This window comes from Vanacampus margaritifer, chromosome 1 (assembly GCF_051991255.1).
Source record: "Vanacampus margaritifer isolate UIUO_Vmar chromosome 1, RoL_Vmar_1.0, whole genome shotgun sequence".
NCBI classification, from domain to species: domain Eukaryota; kingdom Metazoa; phylum Chordata; class Actinopteri; order Syngnathiformes; family Syngnathidae; genus Vanacampus; species Vanacampus margaritifer.
The window spans coordinates 63,832,455-63,856,809 of NC_135432.1; the positions used below are offsets into that span (position 1 = coordinate 63,832,455).

Consider the following 24,355-nt stretch of genomic DNA (forward strand, 5'->3'; position numbering starts at 1 on the left):
ACATCAGCACCGTGCTTAATAATATGAAGAAAAAAAAAAGACTTAAATAATTCTTCAAATAAAACATACATTAGTTGTTGTTGTTTTTTCCTTTTAAAAATAGACATTTATTCTCATAAAATGAAAATCGTTATCCTAAAATGACATTTTAATTCTTATCAGCTATCACAAAAATAAAATAAAAAATCCCGTAAAATATGTATTTTCCCCTCGGAATTAATAACTTGATTCTGGTAAAATGACAACTTAGTTATTGTAATACTCCGACGTATATTCTCATAGGATTCCAAATTTTTCCAGCTTGTTTCTTACAACTTCCAATTGAAATAAAAGTCACATAAAATAATTGATTTATTATTTATATTATTTAATATAAGTGTGTCTTTTTCTTTCAAAATTAAGTTAATTCGATATTAATAATGAATAAATAAATTGATTATGGTAAAATGACAACTTATATCTCTTAATATAAAAAATATTCTCATCACATATAAACTTCAACGGTGAATGAGTTCATTCTAGTGAAATTACCTTTTTTTTCCTCTCTTTATATTCTTTCTTCATTATGGCACAAATGAAGATTTGTTATTTTCAGAAAACTCTACTACACTAATACTACTAAAAATAAAAAATATTACATCTAACACATGCATTCTTTTTGGGCACATGACCGCTACAACATGGTTAAAAATAACAGCACAGTTTATTAGATAAGGCACAGTAGTTATGCACAAAAAATAACAATACTGTATATAAAAATGTGTTAGCTCAAGCAGGGAGTGCTCTGCTCGTAAAAGATAAGATTTTAGTGGTGAAGCATCCTTATCCTAAATAAAAATAAAAACATTAGAATTTTTCACACGTTTTCCCATCAAGTCACAGCATCAGTCCTCCAAACAAACCGTAACAAAAGCTTTGCGTCATTGCACATATTGAGACAACACATGTACGTTTCACTTTATATTTCTAGCTATACAAATGTGTTGGCGGAGGGGATTTGAAGAGTTCCAGCTAGTGGTTACGGATAATGAAATGACGTAGGTGTGCGTGTGTAGGCGTGTCATACGGGTGGCGAGTAGTTGTAGTGGTTGGTGCGCTGCGGGCTGGGTTTTCGTTCCAGAGGCTCGCCGTCGACCGCGTCCGTCCGCTTGCACGCCGGCTCGCCGCGCTGCTTGAAGAAGTCCGAGACGTATTTAACCTAAACGAGGAATAATAAAACTTTCAGTGGTACTTCCGCTGTATAATATCAGCTCCTCTAACATCTAAATGTATTTTTCACTATTTGATCTTTTATATTTCGGTTTTATCAGTGGCGGCTTTGTTCTATTGCTGTAATGCCTAATTCCATCCCAAGGGGGCGACGGTGGACAGCAACAGAAGTTACATACAATTGCTTTTGACCAACTATATTAAAGTGGAAGTTAACCTTCACTATTTCTTGACAATAATATGTTATATGTGAACTCACTAGTCTAAACATGCCATTCTGATTAATATTACATTTTTGGAATATGAGTTATGAAGCAAAATCCAGCCGTTTTTATCTATCTTAGGGGGCAGCCATTTTGCCACTTGCTGTCGGGTGAAAATGATATCAATGTTGCTCAGGGCTCAGGCAACAACCAATCAGAGCTCACCTGTTTTCTGACGCTGCGCTGTGATTGGTTGTTACCAGAGACCTGAGCAACTGTGATGTCATTTTCACTTGACAGCCAGTGACAAAATGGCCGCCTTTTGGTACTAATAAAAACAGCTGGATTTTGCTGCTTAACTCATATTCCACTAAAGCATACTGTATTTAAACAAGTGGGGCTGCTTAGAAATTATTATTGTAAAAAAAAAAAATTGGGGTGGCTTGACTTTCCCTTTTACATTGTCTTAGTCTACTAGCTTAATGCTATCACACAATAAAAAATGCCATAGATGGGCTAATGTAACTCCAATCAATGTAGCGGTACTTCTGAAATAACTTGCTCATATTAACTTTAATGTTATATACGGTATTATTAATTCATGATATCCAGACACCGATCAATACTTTTACCATACATTTCTGCCGAATTTTACATTTCCAATTTCCACTGATCACTTCTGTAACATTCCTAGAAAATCACAATGTCCCATCACTGGTGAGCTATTTTTTAGAAAAGGCTACTCATGTGGTTGTTGGGGCTACCAAGTGCCCTTGGGCACCATATTGGTGACTCCTGTTGTACATTATAAATGCATTCATTAAATATGATCCATTTTATTATCAGTTTTACACAAATTTCATTCATTGTTTTTATGTTTTTTTTTTTAAATCTCCGGGTGACTTCCAGATCAAATGGTTTGATGTCCAGCTGTACTCACAGTGAGGACCGCGATGAGAGCCCCCTGCAGGAGACCCACCAGCACATCGCTCCAGTGGTGCTTGTAGTCGGAGACGCGCGTGTAGCCCACGTACAAGGAGAAGGCCACCAGGAAAAACTGGATGGTGGGACGCACCAGACGCGTCCACTTGCCTTGCATGCGGGCCTGCACATAGAGCTACGCAGGACCAACATGTAGTCAGTGTGTGTGTGTGTGTGTGTGTGTGTGTGTGTGTGTGTGTGCATGTGTTTGTGGTGTAAACTCACGGAGAGGAAGAGCATGCAATACATGCCGAACGACGAGTGGCCTGAGTAGAACGACAACCTGACAAATGGGGAAAAAAGTGAATTCTAATTAATTTTGATTTTCTCGTAATTAAATTTATTTTATTTTTGAATCCCCAATTTTAGTAGAAAGTACAGAATTTGAGTACAATACACACATAATTCCCCGGCGACCCACCTGGACTCGGTGACGTTACGCAAGTTGCCGGTGCAGTTGATGCGCAGCTCGTACCCGTTGCAGCTGGCGGGGGCGCACACGTCCAAGAAGTTGGGTCTGGGCCGCCCGATGGTGAACTTGGCCAGGTCGGTGAGCGACTGGCTGACGGCCGCCCCGAACAGGTAAGTGCCCACCACCTTGTAGAGCGCCGATAGGTACTGGTTGAACTGGGAGTTGGAGCGCAGACGCTTGGTGTGCACCAGATAGGCCTCGCCGGTTGTGATCTGGGCAGCAGAATCCCATCGTTAAAGTGGAAGTCAACCTTCAACATTTCTTGACAATAATATGTTATATGTGACCTCACTAGTCTAAACTTGACATTCTGATTAATATTACATTTGTGGAATACGATTATGAAGCAAAATGCAGCCGTTTTTATTCATCTCAGGGGGCGGCCATTTTGCCACTTGCTGTCGACTGAAGATGACATCACAGTTGCTCAGTGCTCAGGCAACAACCAATCACAGCTCACCTATTTTGTGAAGTTGCGCTCTGATTGGTGGTTACCGGAGACCTGATCAACATTGTTGTCTTTTAGTGTTAACTTTGTCAACACACATTTTTCACCAGACTAAAACTAGACTAGAGTGGATTAAAACACTTATTAATAAACAAAGTGTGACTAAATCCGCATGCATTTTTATCGGCTAATGAAGACGAGTCAAAAATGTACTTCACTTAATAAAAAATGGACTAAAGTCTCTGGGCATTTTAGTTCATGAACAAACACGACAATTATATGATTTTGTAAAATCTTGTCTCTGCTAATCTGTCACTGTGACACTGTCACCCCCCCCCCCCCCTTTTCAAATCTGCAGCTAGCGACTAGACGGGGGGTGGATTTACAGTGAAAGGTAAAAAAAAATAAAATAAAAAATAAATTATAGTTATAACGTAACATTAATCCAACGGCTATAACATTCCAGCAATAATGTTAATCCGACCGCTAACTAATGCTGGCTAATTTACTAGCTCATAGCTTGGAGCCATAGTAGCCACTTGTTGATATACTGTACGGTAATTGTGTGTCAAGTTGTTTTTCATCAAATGGATCAATGCATAGTTTTAGTTTCAACATAATCTTCTGACACAAAAAAAGATTGTCCTGACTAAAACGTTGACAGTTTTTGTTGACTAAAACTACACAGGTAAAAAATTATGTTTTCTTGGACTAAAATAATGACTAAAATGCTAGACCTATTGTCAACAAAAAATGGACTTAATAAAAACGAGATGAGGTTGACTACCTATGATAAAAAGTGTGATTGAAACTGGACTAAAACCGAGACTAAATCTTAAAATAGTGGATAAAATGAACATTATTGTCATCTTCAGTCAACAGCAAGTGGCAAAATGGCCGCCCCCTGCGATGGATATGAACAGCTGGATTCTGCTGCTTAACTCATATTCCACTAACACAATATTAAACAGAATAACATATTTAGACTAGTGAGGTCACATATAACATTTTATTTATAAAAAAAAAAAAAAGATGCCGGTGAAGACTGGCATGGACTCACAATGACTATGGAGCTGGTGATGGTGACGGCGGCCATGGCTCCATGGGAGATGGTGTCCCTCCTGTACGGGTAGTTTATGCTCTCGTCGTCGCAGTAGATGCCTCTCTGGTACGGTCTGAACATCAACGTCAGGATGGCTGAGGGCAGGGCCGCTGGTGGGGAAGAAGATCACGACTGGTTTGTGGATTTAGTTGCACTAAACTGGAGGAAACTGAATGTTCAGAAACGGGTCAGTGGTTGTGAAAAATTAAGACAAAAAGTGTTTGTATGTAAGAAATGGTAAGAATTTTTTTTTGAAGAACGTTTTTTTTGTTTAATTTTTCATATTTAAAAAAAAAGTCAAATAAAAAGGGGGCAAAGGATAAAACCCTGAGGAACACCACAATTATTTTATTTTTATTTTTTTACTTAGATTAACTCATTCAGTGCCAGTTAAGCAAAAACCAAGACAAGTACGAACATATCAGATTTGTCTAATAAACCCTACCTATTTCTGGTTAGTGTATCCCCCCCCCCCCAAAAAAAAAATCATACCATGAGTACCCACCCACTCAAATGATTCTCATTATTAAATGAAAATGTCTTTGTTTCCTTAATTTGAACATTTAATTCTCAGGCTTTTACTTTAACTCATAAAAATGAATATCATAAATAATATTTAAAAAAAAACACAAATCAAAATAAAGAATAAACCTGCCATTGCTTTACTGAATATAACTCTTAAAATGTTCCACAAAAACCTCTGAAAAAGTCTAAACTTTAAATATCAGGAACAAAACACTGAACAAAGTACCACTATTGCAGTTTTACTTCCTTTAGCTTTAACGAGTCATTTGAGTTGACACTCGGCTGTTGTGCCTTATTAGGTTATTGAGTTGGGAAATAAATTATTCAATGCTCACGTATCCCCTGGTTGGGAAACACCGGCTTAACATAATTCAGTAAGTAAAATATTCCTACAATGGTTTTAACGTTTAAGCCAACATAATACACCTCACGTGTTTTTTTCCGCTTTAAACGGGAAGTCAACCATAAACATTTCTTGACAATAATATGATATATGTGACCTCACTCGTTTAAAGATTGGTAGAATATGAGTTATGCAGCAAAATCCAGCCGTTTTTTTTTATCCATCTCAGGGGGCGGCCATTTTGCCACTTGCTGTCGATCACATCAATGTTGTTAAGGGCTCGGGCAACGACCAATCAGAGCTCGCCTGTCTTCTGAAGCTGAGCTGCGATTGGTTGTTACCTGAGACCTGAGCAACTGTGCTGCCATTTTCACTCGACAGCAAAGTGGCAAAATGGCCGCCCCGTGAGATGGATAAAAAAACGACTGGATTTTGCTGCTCAACTCATATTCCACTAACGCAATATTTATCAAAATATCATATTTTGACTAGTGGTGCTGCATAGAACATATTATTGTCAAGATTTTTTTTTTTTGGGGGGGGGTTGACTTCCCTTTAACATTTGCAAGCGCATACAGGTCATGACACGGTTGTTCGGTGGTATCATTTGGACCCGTGTCGTGTTGGGAAAGTGGTTAGGGTCCATCCCAAGGGGGTGGCTGCACGACACAATGAGCCGCTGATCAGGAAACAGCTAAAACCACACAGTAAAAACACTGAACTCCAATGAAATGTGTCATAGGCGTCGCCATGGAGACATGGCCGACCTTTGGCTGTGCCTGGTCATGGCCCTCAACAAGCTCCATCAACACTAACAAAAAAAAATCAAATAATGACTAAAAGGACTCCAAGTGCAGGTAGAATTAAAGAGCGAAGGATATATAGCTGTCTCTTAAATCTGAGCGGAACAATAGTCCACAATTCAAATGACTTTTCCTGTTTTCCTGAACTCGTCATTCCACTGCCAAAGCTAATAACGGGGAAGAATGGATGGTTTTCTTAGGCTTGGGTTTATGAAGTATGAGAGAGAAAAGAGTTCTCCGTTAACACATTGCTTCCTTCCTCCAGAGTGTGGGACCGGCTTGCTGCGACTGAAAGAAAAACGCAAGCAAATACGCATGCATGATGACCTGGTGCAAATAGCCAATAGCATAGCAATGCCCCCCATGTTTATAACTTCCTATATCAATTTTAATTTTTTATTTTAAATTAAAAACTTTTTTTTTTTTTTAAATCAATTCAATTTTGATTCACAAGAGTTCAATCCGGTATTGATTAATTATGGATATGGACATGATGAAAAAAAAAACCTCCACAAATATTAAATTATCATAAAGTGCAATAAGTCAGGCCTTTCATAAATGTAAGAAAAATACTTTTAAATTCATGTGAACAGTAAATATCAAGAAAACAGTAATAAACAAAAAAAATGCCCTTTAAAATTCAATTGTCTTGTTAATTAATGGGAAAAGGATATAAAAATAATCAATGAATGGTTGTATGAACCGATATCACGCTTGAAAAGAAAAATCGATTCGATATCGATTATTCAATTTTTTAAACCTATACCACAAAAACGGCAAATTCCAAAACATTTCAACATCATTTTGAATCAGTCAAAATGTAGGACGTAAACATATTTACTACTTTCCTACTAAGCAGGGCTTTGGTGAGCACGTGAGTTGCTTAGAAAAAAAAAGACATTTAGAAAAACACCTGCAGAAAAAATGGAAACTACCAACATACCAAAAAGCTTTTTTTCTCTTTTAAAGTGCGGAAAAAACAAGTCAATTTGTAATTTTCCCTCCTTCAAGATAAGTTCAAATGAAAGGAAACCAGAACGCTCACGTCCATTATTTCGGCAGGTCGAGCGTGCGGTGCGCTCCTCTTTGAACGGCGCCCCAGCTACTGTTTACCCTGCAGGGTGCAAGCATAACATTTTGATAAGAGAGTGCTTTTGTGCGACAGATGTCTGCTGCCAGTGCGGCCACACGGTCGGCCGCAGTTGTGCAACGGGCTGCCTTCAAAACAAACACACCGCCGGCGCGGTAAAAACCAGCATCCAGATCCTTCCACGACACAAGCAGCGAGGAAGTGGATTCCTCTTCGACTTCTTGGATTGTAGCAGTGGTGGCAAATAATTAAGTATAAACGTGGCAGTTTTTTTTTTTTAACTCGTTCACTGCCATTGACGGCTATAGACGTCAACAATTCATTTGAACTATTTCTATTAGTTTCACATTTTTTCCCCACTTTTGTTAACAAGAGTATGAAAACCTAGAAAAAAATGGATTGTACATTTAGAACAGATATAAATTTGTGATTACTCTTGAGTTAACTAGTGAAGTCATGTGATTAATTACAATTAAAAAATGTAATCGCCCGATGCCCCTAATTTAAAAAAAAGTCAAAATTGCAGTAAATATTTGTATGAAAAACACTTATGGCCACAAATATAAGCAAGTATGTCACTCAATGGGCATGCTTTACTAGTTAACTAATTTGCTCCCAAAAACGTATACACACGTTCTATTTTAAATAACACCATGTTCCCAAAGACGTACTTATACGTTTGTTTGTTTGTTTGTTTGTTTTTTAATGCTAGAGCATTCAGAAGGCTTTTAAGCAGCCTCTGAACTGAAGAGAACGGTTGAAGCAATGGTAGTTATTACAAAAATGGCCAGCAGATGGCAGCAGAGTATAAGAGATCAACCAGGGCCATGTTGCAAAAAGCTGTTTGTGTGTGCATATGTGCGTGCGTGTGAGTGTGTGCTCATTAATTGAACTAAAACCTATTAAAAAACCGTTCGCCTAAACCAAATACTTCAGAATCCAGCTAGAGTTGTGAGGTTGTCAGGAGACCCGAGGAAGGATCAAAGAAAAAAAAAAGTGAAATCCAGCACTACCCACCGGGTTACCAACCAGAATCCTTCACCAACCCCAGAAACATCTAAATTCCAACAAATTAGGGAGACCTCAATATCATATGAACTTCAAAACCTCTTATACTGATCCCGCTGAAAACTGAAGACCCACTATAGCTATTTGTTTTTTTTGTGTCAACTTCTACACAGAAGATTAAGAGGCGCATGAGATGACAGTTTCCCAGAGTAGAATTTTTAAAAGAAGCCAGGGAAAGGACGGTTTCAAGCTTTCCCAATCCCCCACCGATTGCACGCTGGAAAAATAAACAAGATGGAATTTGGGATCAGACACAAGTACAACTTCCTCTTGACCCTGCGCACCAGCAGGAAGTGGGAAAGTGTTCCTGTTTTTCAGGGCCTGGACGATCAGCATCCCGAGGACCAGCGAGGCTGGCAGAGATGGGAGCAGGTAAGCGTTTGGAGGCGAACGTTTCGCTAGACTCCGCACGCAGCTGACATTTTGCTGCTGCGCGGTGATTCACATTCGTTTGCTGAGTCCACGTCACACTGGAGTGTTACAGCACGGACAAGTCACCCTTCTCATAGAATTTCTACGGGGGGCTTTTTTTTTTCTTTTTTCGGCCACAATGATAATGAAAACTGCATCCTTCCCCCCAAAAAAATTTTTTTCACTTACTATGGGATTTTTTTTTTTTTTTTAATAACCTACATAGAAACATGACTGAACTGAAAAGCATGATGGGAAGTAAGAACTCAATAGAACACGCACACTTTCTTTCAGCTTCTCACTTTCATTTTCACACGGGAATGTGAGGCAGAAGAGTCAATAGTTCCTACGTTTACTCAGATTTGGCAGAGACTCAGAACGTGTGCATGTGTGGGAGTGACATTAAAACATTTTCCACAAATCGCCACATTAATGACAATCTGCAGTGACCAGTTAAAACCTGTCAAATACAAACGAACTTGAAACAGTAGCCTCAAGTATGAATAAACCATACTGGGAAGAAAGTAGCGCCACAACTAGCTTTGTTTATCGTAGCATTCATTTTGACGTATAAAAAGTAGGGGTGGGAATCTTTGAATGTCTCTCGATTCGATTCCGATTTTTGGGTCTGCGATTCGATTCAGAATCGATTTTCTTATTCAAAATGATTTGATTGACAATGATTCTTGCTTCAATCTATAGATGTGGAAGAAATTGTAATGATCTACTCCAGTCTGACTCGCTAAAGCTAAATAGCGCTCTCTCGCTAATGCTAATCAGCGCGCTACTCGCGGCACTTTTATCACTCAAAAGAACGGCTCCACACTGCAAAAAAAACAACAACTTTTATTGGAATAACTTGATCGTGACTTTTTCCTTCTACTCTCTAATGTGGCTATGAATTTTGGACGTCTATAGTCGTCAATGGCAGTGAATGAGTTAAATTTGACTGACACGGCCCCTTTATAGAAGGTATATAGAAGGCTAGTGGAGATGTGATGAATGCATTTATCAACTTTGTCTCACCCCAATTCTGCATTATTGCCGGTAACGCAGAAAAAAAAAAAACACAGATAAAAAGCAAAGAAAATGGCAGCTTCTACACGCTGTATGCATGTTTTGTTGGCATGACTACAGGAGGTCAACAGTCAACGATTGAAGAGTAACACAAAGTGACAGGATGGACGTTTGACCACGGAGGGGAAGGGTGCGAAATAAAGCACACGGATTGAGAGTTTAGCTCTAATGTGGGCATTCAGCACATTCCAGCTCCATCTGTCTCACACATACACAAACATGCACACACACTTTTTAAACCGCCGGTCCCCAATCCTCTTTCCGCCAGGGGCCGGTTCGTGGTAGGAGAGATACAGATGTATTTCGCGGACCGGCAACCGTTTGTTGACGGGGGATGTCGTATATTCCTGATTGTGACATATTTTCCCAAAAATAAAAAATACACACACACTTATATACACACATTGATGAAGTCATGACATCACAACTCAAAAAGCACACCAAAATGACTTCTCGGTCAAGTGGACATTTTTAAACTGACAGGGCCAAAGATGGGACTATGTGTTTATTTAAAAAAAAAAAAAAAAAAAGGATGACTGGAGTGTTGACAGCGTGCAAATACATCAAGTGGTTTAAAAAAAAAAAAAGGCAGAGAATAGTTATTAGCATTCCTGCCTGTCAGTCACCAGGTGCCCCGTAGGGTGAAGAACAACATGTGGTGTCCTAAAGAGGTCTACAAGAATTACCATGTCATTTTTTAAAGCAACACTAAGGAACTTTCAGTTTACATTGATTAAGGTGGCACCATATGGAGAAAAAGCCGTATTGTTATGTCTGAAAGAAGACCATATTTCCTATATTTCCTATAAGGACAAGCACATTGCGTAGCTCTTTAGCTCACGCCAGTGAGTGAAATCTGGGCCAATGTTGATCATTGACTGTCCTTTCATCCCGGGTAGCTTTTGACATATGCCATAAAGCAGTCAGCCTATTTGTAGTTTTTGATGATACAGACCCCCTAAGGCCATAGTTATGAAAGTATTTTATTAAGGTTGCAAAGTTCCTTAGTGCTACTTTAAGTACAGTGGTGCCTTGAAATACAAATGACCAGACCTTAGTTTGATTATTAGTATTTTTTTATTATCTTTGAGCGCAACCTATGACAAGCCAGTGGGTAGTAACAAGCTACATTTACTCCATTACAGTTACTTTTTAGATAAATTGTACTTAAAGAGTAGTTTTATTGCAACCTATACTTTTTACACTAACTTGAATATTTATGTTAAGGTGAAACTGTACTTTTGAGCTAGATTACGCTTGCTACTTTTATACATCAATCAATAATTACTTGTTGCTTGGGTGCTAAGCTAACCATGAGTGAAATTTGACCTCATTTCACCAATCAAACAATTAAAGCCGATCAAACCACAAATCAAAGCATTAGGCAGTCATATGACCGTTCACGGTTTCGCAGACCTGTCAAAGTGACTCATAAATGGAGGCCTTAAGCGGCGGGAAGTGAAAATCGCAGCCTACTTCTGACTTTGGGGGGGAAAAAACACCTTCCAGCAACTTGCAGATGTTTTTTTTGTAATTGTTTTGCCTGTGGTTAGGTTAGCATTAGCATTAATTTGTTAGCATTAGCATTAATTTATGATCATTAAGTACTCTCTCTCTCTCACTCTCTCTCTCTCTCTCTCTCTCTCTCTCTCATCTCTCTCTCTCTCTCTCATCTCTCTCTCTCTCTCTACTCTCTCTCTCTCTCTCTCTCTCTCTCTCTCTCTCATCTCTCTACTCTCTCTCTCTCTCTCTCTCTACTCTCTCTCGTCTCTCTCTCTCTTCTCTCTCTCTCTCCTCTCTCTCTCTCTCTCTCTCTCTCCTCTCTCTCTCTCTATCCTATCTCTATCTATCTATATATTTTGTATGATCCTGCTGAAAACGAAGCAAATGACGTGGATGGACAATGTGGACGATCCTTTTCACGTTCTCATCTGTGACTATTCAGAGGGTGAAAATGTTCCATTTGAAATCTCTTGAAACCTGAGCTTTGCACCACTGACGGGCCTAACGTGCTGATAGACTTGCACAAACCATCTATATTTAGTCTCATTTCCAATCAGTAATCCTTAGTGGAGGGGCACGGGAGGGCTTAAAGGTCATGAAGATTCTCAGTGGATGGGGTCATGAACTGGTGGACTGGAGAAACTCTTTGCAAACATGACCACAATTCATGGCAAACTTAATTCAGTTGTGCATGAAATACTCAAGTGTACAATTAATGAGCCCCCCCACCCCCCCCCCCCCCCAACAAATACCCTCAGATTTTTTTTTATAGCCAATAAAGGAATTATATGTAATATTCCAGCTAGCATTAAAGTTTTCAGGAACGGGAGCTCCTGGTATCTTCTTCGCACCTACAACCTCCTGCTTTGACGATGATGTGACACTAACAACACCTGGAGGACGTCAATTCTGACAAGTTCTAGTGTCATCGTGAAGACCCGGGCAAGTCGTGACGGGCCGTTTTGTTTGCCGCACACGCACGCACGCACACGTACACACACCTGGTTGACTGTTTGTGTAACTTACAGACTTGGAAAATTCAGAAACTCTCGAAAAAAAACCCACATGCACAAGATAAAATAACTGTCAAAAACACGCACGGGTGATTAACCGTTCTTGATATGGTAAGATTTTGAAGATTAATTTTAAATACTAGGTGATATTTTTAACTATTCACATTTAGCAGCGTTGTTAATAACACTGTTCTCTGGTTTGCTAAATTTAGAATACATTTTTCGCTTTACAGGGACTTTAAAATAATACATCATTTGTTTTGTTTCTCCTTTTCTCTCTTATTAGTTAAAGAGTTTTCTCACTCAGCTCACTCAGTTTTCTGGGTTTGATCATGTGACATCACAAACTGAGCCCTTAGGCACTATAATGTCATTTTCAGTCAGCAGCAAGTGGCTAAATGCCCCCCAAACCTAATATGGATAAAAACAGATGGATTTTTATGCTTAATTCATATTCCACAAACGCCATATTAAATCAGATTGCGGTGTTTAGATTAGTGGTTGACGCACAGTAAATATTTTGGAGAATTTTTTGGGGGGACTATGAATATGAATAAAAATATTGACAAATATTAGGAAATTAATCCAAAAACTATTACATGACAATAAAGGACTTTATCTTCATCTCTTCAACATTAATTCATATTTTTTGTTTTGTTTTTCTTACAGCAACACTATACATGATCAATTCTGTAAAACCTGCTCTGATTGATCACTGATATATATAACAAAAAAAACTTAACAGGTGCATTATTACAAATCTAACAACCTGATATGATGTCAAAGGCACTTTGTGAGAATGTGTGTGCGCAACAGGAGACCCTGCAGCATTCTTTAAAGAGAGTGTGTTGGGAAACACACACTGACTGTGGCCTGTTTGAACAAGATAGACAGAGAACAACTCTGCGCTAGTACGCTAGCCCAGTGAACTCCAAAACTTTATATGTCATGACAAATCATCAAGTTTGCCATAAGAAATGATCCAAAATGATGATTTACTAACAACGAATAATCAAAATCTATCTTTGCCAGCGACTTATAGTGACAAGCAGTGACAGTTTGTGAGATTTGTTTCCTATGCAAAATATGTGTCTTGGCTCAATAAAGGTTGGAAAACTATGATTAACCACAGCGTGTTTTGCTGTCTAGTCTGCATGGTGCAACTTGTTGTGTAGCCAACGACGGGATGATAAATAGATAAACCATGTGCTTGTGTCTGCCTTTTTCTGCACCCCTTATTTATCCTCACTGTGCTTGACCAATTAAAGGCAAGTAAAAGACGTAACGAAACGAAACTCACCGATGAAGACGCAGAGAACATCCACCACCACCAAGACCACCTTCTTGCCTAGCTCCGTCATGTTTGCCACCGTATTGTCGTCCTAAAACAACCACAAACTCGATGTTAAGCGGTGCCGCGTCTCCCGGCCCGGTCTTCCGCCCCCCTTGGCTACCTGTCGTGCTGTGGCGGGCGAGTGGAACTTCCAAAAAAGGTGGGTGGACTCGACCATCGCCTTACGTACAAGGGGCGGGCGCGTCAGTAGGAGCTGGGATCGCGTCGGAGGGTGCTGGGATACGGGGAAGAGGGTTCGGCCGGCCTCCCACCACCACCTGGAGGAGAGAGAAGGTAGATTTGGTGGAAGACTTCAGGTGGAAAACACCACTAATGTGTAACACCTTTCTTACCCTACCGCCCATATCAGCAAGAAAATCGTTTGTGGTTTATTATATGACGTAGCCATATTTTTATTATTATTGTGTGCACTACACAATATCTCAAAGTCAAGGTACTAACGAAACCTTTTTTTTCTCTCCAATTATTATTACTTTTCACCAAAGTTTGAGGGTCGTCCATTTTGTAAGTTTTTTTTTTTCCGGACCTCATTTGTGACGTCGCGGCTGCTCACCTGCTTCCGATGTTACTTCCGGGTTAACTCCGTGGTGGTTTTCCGTCTTAAAGTAAAGAATAATCAGGATGTGTCTGATGTAAATACAAGTATGAATACGTAAATAAAAGTGTTAACTTTGGTGATTAACTTTAAAAACTTTTTTTTTTTTTTTTTTTAAATATGAACTCAGTTAATGCAATTGTATTTTTATATATATGTGGCCCATTCTTAATTCAGTTGTTTATACACAAAGTTATGAAAGTCAAGGAGAAGCTATCATTTGATATGGTTAGGTCCAGGGCTAGTGGCATGACTGACAGGGACACCAGCGACAGTAGTTGTGCTGTCAACGTGGACTTTGTCTCCCTCTAGCGAGCTACAGACAAACCCACCATAGGCCAACAACAACTCAAGCGCCCCAACAGTGACAGTGTTGATGGTTAAAATATGCTAAGCATTTATTTATTATTGTATTGTACGCTGAGGTTCGATGGATTCACGCTCCAGTAGGCTACAAGTGATAAACTAATGACATACACAAGAGCAAAAAGCATTTATTTAATGGATTGAATATGAGTGGATGATTCAAATTCGGGGTTTATTTCATAAATACAAGGAGGACTCATGTAAACATTATTGATGTGTATTGTGTTTGAAATTATTTAAGCTTCAACCCAGTGTCTTTTCCCCCGGAGTTGCAAATACTTTTTATTGCATGCAGAATCAGGAAAAAAAGACAACAACAAAAAAAACGACCTTCATTGATGCCAAAAGGGTTTTGTGGCTCCCGGTTTTCTTCTGTGTATAAAACATGTTCAAATGGTTATGAGTTGCCAATACCAGCACTGCCAATGATTAACATTTTAATGTAATGTTTTATGAGTGTGTCTACTGCAATGAATTAAATACTGACGTCATGCGCATAACATATCATACATCTTGCTATTACACAATGCCACACAAAAAAACTTACAGATTCAGTTTGAAAAATGTGTGACAAGGGACCTTCAATAAATGCACTGCCGTGTATTAATTTAAAAAAAAAATGTTACACGATTACACAATGCTCAATTTGAACATTTAATTCAATGATTCTTTGTGTCCCACCAGAGGGAGCCAACGTGCCACCCATTGAGAATCACTAGCTAGTGGTTTATAAATTGGATGGATGAATTCTCCTGATGTTTGTATTGGGTTGAATAAAATTAGATTAGTAGTGCGTACAAGAGGTTTTAGTAATGTGTATATAAGGTTCTTTCAGTATTGTTTGTGTGAGCGGTGTGCTAGTGTGTATATAAGCATTTCAGTCATGTAAATGAGTGTGTTTCTGAAGTAGTTAAAGTGTGAGAGAGAGGTAATCCTGATTTACAGTATATCCCTAAAGGCCCCTCATACTGGACTTTCTACTACAGTAATCTGTCAGGGTTTCTGCATGAAAGGCGAGGGCAGCTAACTGCTGTTCTTTTTATTATGGTACTGATACAGCAATCTCATGGGATCCCTGTGAGAAAGAGGGAGATTGTTAACCCCTTTTACGCTGCCTTTAAATCCCAGCCAGAAAAACGCTGGCTTTGTTGTTCTGCTGGCATTTTTTTTGGCAGTATGTCTGCCAGACTGCCAATGCATAAAACAGTACAGATTATGTCCTCCAGAGCTGCATAGGATTATCATCAAATTCCAACTTTACCAAAGTCAGTGAACAAGAACATCTAATTATGTCTCTATGACCCAGATAGGAGAGACCTCAATTTGAAATTCAGCTCCAGTACACAATGGCTATAACATATGCAATTCAATGAAGGAAATAAATAAATAAATAAATAAATAAAGTAAAAAAATAACTGAGATAACGTGGTTGCACAAGTGTCTAGTTTACTAGAACAACTCAACTTTATTCGGGGTTAATAAGTTTGAATGTTGGTTCATTCTGAAGACAGCCACACGGGGGTGCGCACACTTGTGCAACCACATTATTTCAGTTAGTTTTCCTCTCTCGAAAATATTCCAGATTTGATTTCAGATTTACAAGTTAAATCCTTTATCTTGGTCTTTTTTTTTCCAATCACAATATCCTGGCATTTGAAGAGGGGTGTGTAGACTTTTTATATACACTGTAGTTCGATAATTACATAACTAGCTAGCTCGTTATAGAGATAGGTAGGTAGATATGAAGAGAGATAACTATAGTTAGATAAGGTGTTACCTTCAAAATGTAAATATGCTAAGAATTGACAATGTAGGTTATCTCAGAAGGACACCCTATTTAAGCAGACCAGATTTTCCTGTTATGGAAGTAAAACGGCCTTCTTTGAGTCCAAGGAGGAAATGCGGCCTATTTTCACACGCTGCTTTCAAAAAACGTGACCTTTGTGTCAAATTTCACCTGAAAAGATTTTGTATACAGATAATACACTAAAGTACAGACAGTATACTGTAGGGTGGGCTCACTTGAACTAATGTGGCGTTGTGTTATTCATCTGTTGTTCTAAGTATGGAACATTGGTCCACACTAATGCATTGTCGTGCTTCTTGCAGTAAGTTTTACACTTGCCATCAAATGAGTTCCTCTATTTACATTTGGCCTGCATTGACATGTTCAATTTTCTCATAACTTGGTAACCTCCATGCTACAGTGCTTCCACTCTGAAAATGGTCACTATCTAAAATTAGATGCCTTTCTTGTTCTATACAAAGTTAACCCATTACAAGAGCTGTATCAATAAAAGTGCCATCATAAAGATAATAAAGTAGGCCTACTGTAATGTTTTTTGAGGGTGTTCTGGTAAACAGTCTATGTAAAAAAACCTGTTTAGGTGCAATCCAGTTCCAGTAAAGTTCGACACTGTAAACCACAATAATAAACATGCAAAGCATTATCGCTATTATTATCCTAGCTATTATTCTTATTATTATATACTATTATCAACTCAACTTTATTTAAATATTGCTTTCACAACAACTGCAGCTGTAGCAAAGTACTTAACACAACACATAAAATAAATAGTAATATTATAACCATACAAAACAAAGAAACAGAAGCTTCTCCAATGAAAATATATCACAGCTCCTTTTAAATTGGCAATGAGCTCTTTGCACAAATACACTACTTCCTGAACTCAGTACCACACCTTTATTTCCCGTCATTAATGATTGGGCAAACTGATTAATCCAGGTGGGCCTGACCTCAGTAACCACGACGACAATAGCCAGACGCACCTGGATTAATCAGTTTGTCCAATCATGAAACACAGGAATTGAAGGAGTTGTATTGAGTTCAAGAAGTAGTGGATTTGTGCAAAGAACACTTTACATTGGTCAATATTAGTAGTATCCCTACAATAATTGATGTCCATTTTTTATGAATATAAATCATTATTATTTATTTTGTGTTTTTTCATTATTACATTACTGCCACACTTTATTATTATATTTTTTAAATATTGTCACCAATATTAGTTTTATTATTTCATAATTATTCATATGTGATAATATTATTACAAACCAATAATATTATTATTGGCAATTTATATTATTATTGGTTATTGTTTATTAGTATTACTCTTAGCAGTATCACCACTGTTAATATAGTTGTTTTTAGTATAGATTATCAATAATTAATAGTTTAATAATTAATAATTTGTTTTATTGTTCTATTATTATTATTATTCACATTATTAATACAATATTATCATTGTTTATTATAACATATTTATTATTATTATCACTATTATCATTTTATTATTAGTTACTCATATAGTAAGTAGTAGCACCACTATTATTATTTAATTTATTTAAGATTATTGTTAACATTATATTTATTAATTTGTTTATTTTTAAAAATTTATATTGCTATTTTACGGTAACATTACATTAATATTATTTGACTGTTCACGCGACGGCTCTTGCACATCCGGGTCCTCGCCACAGTCCGCCCCGTTTCCGTAGCCTTTTAGCAGCTAACGGCTATCAGCTAGCTTCCTTCCCTCTTTTCCTTCCGCTTGCCGCTTTGCGGGAGGCGGGGCAGAGAAACGGGCTGACCGCAGCTCGTCTAGTCGACTCGCGCTCTCGCACCAATGTATGCCGCGTAAATGCCGGATTGACGCTAGGCCACGACGCGGGGGCAGCTTCCAGTCGATGCCGTTCGGCGACACCCTCCGCAGCCCGCAAGATGGACACGGAACGGCGTTGAAAAGTGTGCGTTAGTCAAGCTAACCAGCTAGCGGCTAACCCACTAGCCCCCTGCCTCGCTAAACCCTCCCCTCCCTCGGCTAGCCAGTTGACAACAACTCGGCTCACCTCGCTCGGTGCGGCGCGTCTGCCAGTCACCTCATCATCATCCTCCTCCTCTTCCTCCACCACCACCAAAGAAAATGAAGAAGTTCAACATTCGTAAGGTGCTGGATGGCTTGACGTCGTCATCGTCGTCGGCGGCCGCGCAGACGGGGGCCGCCAAGGAGAATGACGCCGTCCCAGAGAGCCTGCAGTCGGACCATTTCCAGCTTTGCAAGGTGCCGTATTTCTCCCCCATTCTGCCGGAGTATCCTGCGAGTGGGGGCATTTGGACTCTTAAATGAACTTAAGTCTCTTCCGTACGTTCGCTTCGGGTTTTGTGTGTAATGGCTGACTGCCAAAGAGCGTGTTTGCGCCGCACTGACTTGTCGCCCCCGGCACACTTTTTTTTCTAAGCCGAGCTCCGGTGCTTCATGTTCCCATGGTTGAAAGTCGACTTGACCATGTGGTGGTCATGTGAGGCGTGGAGAAAGAATAATGGACATCTGTTTACATCACCCCATGACATCACATACTATTTATTTGTATTGACGATTTCTTTTTTGGATATAATTGATTAATTGCCTTTTCAGTAGTACGGTGACCAATTATTAACCACCTCTGTCTCACAGTTATGAGGCTCAGGATTCAATTTATTGTTCTCCTTGTTCTTATGAGGTTGTTTTTTGGTGCGCCGTTCTTAAATTGTTCACTTGTCTGAATTTTAATGTTGAATGGTTGTTTGCCCTCCATTTGGCTAGCAACCAGTACAAGGTGTCTCTTGCGGGGATAGCTTCATTCACACACTTCAAAGCTTTCGTAAATGGACGGAAGTTTATTCCTTTCATCTCCTTTAGTAGGTAAAATGCATCCTCTGTAGAGTTGAAGTCTGGGTACTAATATAACAAGCAGAGGTGGGCAGTCCATCGGTACTCTTTCATCTAGCATGCACGCACACAGTGTGTAAAATAAAATAGAATTTTTGTGGGGCGGGGAAGTGGTGCTTTTTAATTTAAGGCCATATCGCTCGGCCCTTGGTTAATGTTATATTTATCATGCAGCAGATGACTGTGCTTGCTGGCTCTGATCAGAATTGTGCTTTGTCTTTCTCCTAGACTGTGCGTCATGGTTTTCCGCATCAGCCGTCTTCCATGGCCTTCGACCCCGTGCAGAAGATCTTGGCTGTCGGGACGCTGAATGGAGCTCTGAGGCTGTATCCTTTTATTTTTTTTTTAAATTTTTAACCTGCATAGAGACGACAAGACTCAGACAAGGAAAGTGATTCAGCAGTTTTAACCACTGTATAATGTTATCAAACTAAAAGTTAAAAAAAAAAAACCTTTGTAAAATGCTCACAAAAAAAGTGATGTATGAATACTTTGGAATATGTTGAATTTCGAGTGATCAATCGGATCAATTATGTGGAAGTAGATGCATGCCAAAATCATGGGTGGAAGAAACATACAGTAACAAGCTAATGTTGGGAACAGTGTTAGCGGTTGCTGATCTGTGCTAACATTGCAGCTCTGCTTACCTTTTGGCTTTGACATGCATGGGCCACGATTTCAAGTGGTTCTTTGCCTCTGGATCTTTTACCAACCTAGCTACAAGATATTATGTAAATTAGCCCCACTGTTGCATCGCGGTGGGGCAGAAAGGCTCACTTATTAACACATTTTCGGAACTGGGCCAATAACTAAAGATATCCTTATTTTACAGGGATGTGATTTTTCCGCTAATTCGCGGAATTCCGCTTTTTTTATCTCCCCCCCAAAAAAAAAAAATTCCGATTTTTTTTATTTTTATTTTTTTATAGTAGTAGTAGTTCATTGTGTATGCACATGACTCCGACAGATAACATCTTCTGCTATAACAAAGACATTTGTGGTATGCTCTAATATGAGTTACTTTTCATTTGGTCATGATACAATTATTTGTTCATGAAATTTGAACTCTTCAACATTATTTATGTGTTAACTTAGTAATCACATTAGTTAGATATGATGATATTCTCAGTGATAGTTTTTAAAAGCAAAGGCGCAAAGGCAGTCCAATGTTTTTGAATGTGACTGATTTTGAGTTGACTAAAACTGCCATTTTATATGGGATAGTTCAATATACATTGAAAATTTATGCTGTTGTTTTGTCTATTTCTTTGTCATGTGAGTGCATTGAAAGTACTTAAAAACACGGAAAACCCATGAGCTCCGGGGGGCCACGCCCCCCTTGCCCCCCCACCAGGGCACTGCCCTGGACCTAGCTGGGTGCCAGCAGCCCCCAGACCCCCGGCTAAATTTTCAGATAATTTCACTTTGGTCAAATCACATCCCTGATTTTAGTTTCACACTTTGTGTGTGTGTGTGTGTGTGTGTGTGTGTGGAACAGCACTGGAGGGACCCCCAACTATTTTATACTGACATTAAAAACTCAAAAGTTCCATAAATTGTCCCCTTTAAGGCACTCAAGTCCTGTCTCTTGGAGCACTGGGGCTTGTTAGTGGCGTCCCCGCACTCACATGAACAGCGTGCGCCTCCCAAACCCCCTTTACCGTATGGCCAAGAACCGCCCCTCGACAAGTGCGCCTCTGTAAACAACCTGCTGTTTGTTTGTATGCATGTTAGCCTGCACAGCAACACTCAACCCTGCTTTACTTACTTACTTGGTGGTATACTATGGCTTGTGAACGGGGTGTAGCGTTTGCGGCAATGACGTACTGTATGTAGCTTGGAAATATACGTACTTGTACCCTTTTAGTTCAGGAAAACAACCTCGGAACTTGTGCTAAATCCTTCTAGGAAGTAAAGTAGTCGTTTTTAGGTCGCGTTGCCAAGGCGGAAAAAAAAAAACGGAGTTACTTGGTTTGGAGGTGGTCTGCTGCTGTCACTTCGACGCATCTCCGCCCACGTTCCCCGATTAAGAGACTGTTGTGTTTACGCGGAGATTCCAGCTTCCGCGCGGGCCTGGTGTGCGAGCCGATGGGATTACTGTCGCTCAGGCAATTGGTCCATTTATCATAACACAAGCCGCATAGATTGCTTCCCCCCTCGTCGCCCCCGGAGTTCGGAAAAGGCCGTCGCCACTCGGCGGGCGTCAGCTCAATGAGGCGATGACAAGCAATAAATGGCGACTTGTATAAGATGTGTGCTCTGCTACATTTGGAAAAAAAAAAAATGTGCCTATTAGTGTGGAAGCGAATTATCACTCCGATAGGCGCCATCTTTAATGTTGACCTTTTATAGCAAGTGGGCCTCAATTTCAATATGATTTGGGCAACAGGAGAGCTTGATGCTGCTGGGATAAGCATGTAACGATTCACAGAAACTCACAGTTTGGTACGTTTTTTCTTCTTCCTGATGTTCACATTTGAGTCATGATGTTTACAGGTTATAATAGTTTTGATTTTTTTCATTATACCATGCTTTTATTTTGTTGTTTATTTCAGCTTTGTTTTGTTTTTTTAAATTAGTTTAGTTTTAATCCGTTTTTAGAGTGGGTTTATTAATTTTTACTAGTTTTTTTTTTCTTCGAAAGTGCTTTTGTTTTAGTTTAGTTTTTATGAGTATTATTTTGTATTGTTTTTAATATTAATGGAGTATTTTTTTGGTGCAAGATAAAAAAAAAAGTTACAATGAGTATTGTGTAGTAAAGTAAGCTAAACTAAACTACAATTTCCGAACTATTACTTAACCTGGCCTCATGTGTGTATGGCCTAATGGTAATACTGAAATACATACATTTATCGGTAAATTAAACCCAAGAAGCCCCTTTTATGAAAATAATTGACAAGAATGAAAACAAAGGATATTTTCACTATATTTTGAATTAGTTTTATAAACATAAAATAGTTGTATTTTTTTTTAGCATTGTTGTTTTTATTTAATTTCAATAAAAAAAGTTTTTTCAATTTTAGTTTCAGTTTGTTTTCGTTAACCTATAAGAACCCTGGCTGTTTCAAATTGAGTTAATAAACTCTTTGACTGCCAAAAACGTTAAATAACGTTTAGTAAAATCCTATGGAGGGGTGCCAAAGACGTTAAAAGACGTTTTTTTCAAAACAGAGGTGAAACTAACCATTTTCTATTGTTGATTACTGAAAAACGGAATAAGGTAGAAACAAACTTTTTTTTCTGATGAAAGATGAGAGTCCAATCTTTCATTTGGTAGTATGTGTGTTTCCATAGTCCAAACACATAATTTTCTGTGGACCTTGAAAGATCAGTCAAAAATGCTTAAATCGGCTGGCACCCACGGCATCCCTTTTCTGAAAACGTCTGGCAGTCAAAGAGTTAAATTAAAAAAAATTGCTCCACACGATTACTCAATTATTGTCGATTAGTTTGATAATCGATTACTTGTTGATTAGTCGATTTAATTTTGACGGCTCTAATTTCAATTATCCCACAGAATATTTTGCTCTTGCTTTATTTCATATTGCCCGATTTTTGATTATCACAACTTTGTGTTAACTGTTGTTATTAAATTCCCAGGTTAAAGTAAAACACGAGCTATTCAGTTCAACATTTTCTTAAAATATGAAGTAAATCTTTCAAACAAAATGAGATGACTGAACCTAGAAAAATATGTAACTCAGCAATACAACAAGTATAAAATAACCACAGAGTGAACTAGTTTACATTCTTGAGTGTAATTAGCAGTTATGCAAGACCCAAAGTAAACTTGCTCCACATAGACGGTGAGCAACTTCTCTTGTCAAAGCAGCTGAATCATTGGAGGATCGAAGGATAATGCCAAGTCATGGCTGACATCTATTTAGCTGCCCGGTCATTCCTTGTTTGCGTCCTACTTTTACTTTGTGTTTACTTCTTCGATTTGCAGAAAAAGATTGACCCTGACCCCGCAACTCCAAAAAACATTTCAACATCAGCAGCTTTGCACGTGACAGCCATGTCGGCAGGAAGTTAAAAATGCTAACCAGCAAATGGAGAAAAAAAAAAAAGAAAGAAAAAAAGCTCATCAACAGCAACAAAGAAAACAGAAGATCATAAACATAAGCACATGAGGGATCATGCTGCTTCTTGGCCAGGTCACGCTTGCAAAAGATTGTAAATTAACCTGGTTAAATAAAGGTTTAAAAAAAAAAAAGCTACTATCAAGTCCTATAAGAACCTTAACGATTTTGCTGTATCTCTGTTAAGGAGTTCACTGTTGAATCCTTAAAAAAATAATAATAATCCCCCCTCAGTTTGTTAAATGTGTGATTGTGGAATGCTGTGCAGAAGCGCACACAGATGTGGCAATATTCCACCTTTTGCTGTGTTTTGTGTAAAAGACACAGGTACCCAAATGCCTCTTCTGTTCGGGCAGTTTTGACAGGCAGTCTTTAAAGAACCCCACCTCAGTTTGTTTAAACTTTTGTTTGACCCTGGGCCGCCGAGTAACATGAAGATGCTTTGAAAGGCGGGATGGCGACGCGGATGTGTCGTCGGGTTCCTTCACGAGAAGCAGCTTGTTTGTTTGGAGCGTCTCCTCCTTTGCTGTGTTTGCGGAGGGTGTTTTTATTTTCTCTCCTTTGCGGCGACCTAATGAGTGCAGGTGTCCAGGCCGCCTCCTCCTCCTCCTCCGTCTGCTTTTTTTTTTTCTTCTCCTTTTCATCTCCGCGTCCAGAGCAGGCACACGACACAGAAACAGTCTCAGGAACGGTTCGAGCGAGCAGATGGCCGTTGTCGGGACCGAGTTGAGCGAGAGTTATAGCGTAAATCACGGCAGTAAACAAGACAGACGCACCCCCCCCCCCCGCTCATTTTATTTATAGCGCGATCGCTCAATTTGTTTGCATGGCCGACACTTTTTGCTTGCTGATCAAAGTGAGGTGATATGCTGCAGTGAAAGTCAAAAGTTCTGCCTTTACCAAAATAATAATGCTCACTTATTGACTGGCACTAAGGCTAAACAATTTTTTTTTTTTATCGAATTGTGATTTTCTATCCT

The 24,355-nt window shown here is 39.1% G+C and overlaps 2 protein-coding genes across 10 annotated transcripts in view; one reads left to right on the forward strand and one right to left on the reverse strand.

Annotated features, from left to right (window-relative positions):
* Positions 1 to 684: 684 nt before the first annotated feature.
* On the reverse strand, positions 685 to 14,048 carry LOC144047605 (phospholipid phosphatase 2-like). Its single transcript, XM_077560115.1, has 7 exons — positions 13,703 to 14,048; positions 13,549 to 13,630; positions 4,374 to 4,525; positions 2,815 to 3,077; positions 2,619 to 2,676; positions 2,353 to 2,529; positions 685 to 1,198 (listed from the first exon to the last, which is right to left on the reverse strand). The coding sequence occupies exons 1-7, from the start codon at positions 13,757 to 13,759 to the stop codon at positions 1,061 to 1,063; spliced, it is 927 nt and encodes a 308-aa protein (XP_077416241.1). The 5' UTR covers positions 13,760 to 14,048; the 3' UTR covers positions 685 to 1,060.
* Positions 14,049 to 18,109: 4,061 nt separating this feature from the next.
* Positions 18,110 to 24,355, forward strand: part of stxbp5b (syntaxin binding protein 5b (tomosyn)) — a 39,021-nt gene continuing 32,775 nt past the window's right edge. For 5 of the 9 annotated variants that reach the window (XM_077560117.1, XM_077560121.1, XM_077560118.1 and 2 more), the window contains exons 1-2: positions 18,110 to 18,645; positions 19,522 to 19,619. In XM_077560117.1, coding sequence (XP_077416243.1) covers positions 18,508 to 18,645; positions 19,522 to 19,619 — 236 coding nt within the window. In that variant the 5' untranslated portion in view covers positions 18,110 to 18,507. The remainder of the gene's footprint in view (positions 18,646 to 19,521; positions 19,620 to 24,355) is intronic. The other 4 variants (XM_077560122.1, XM_077560123.1, XM_077560124.1 and 1 more) reach the window with 2 other exon arrangements.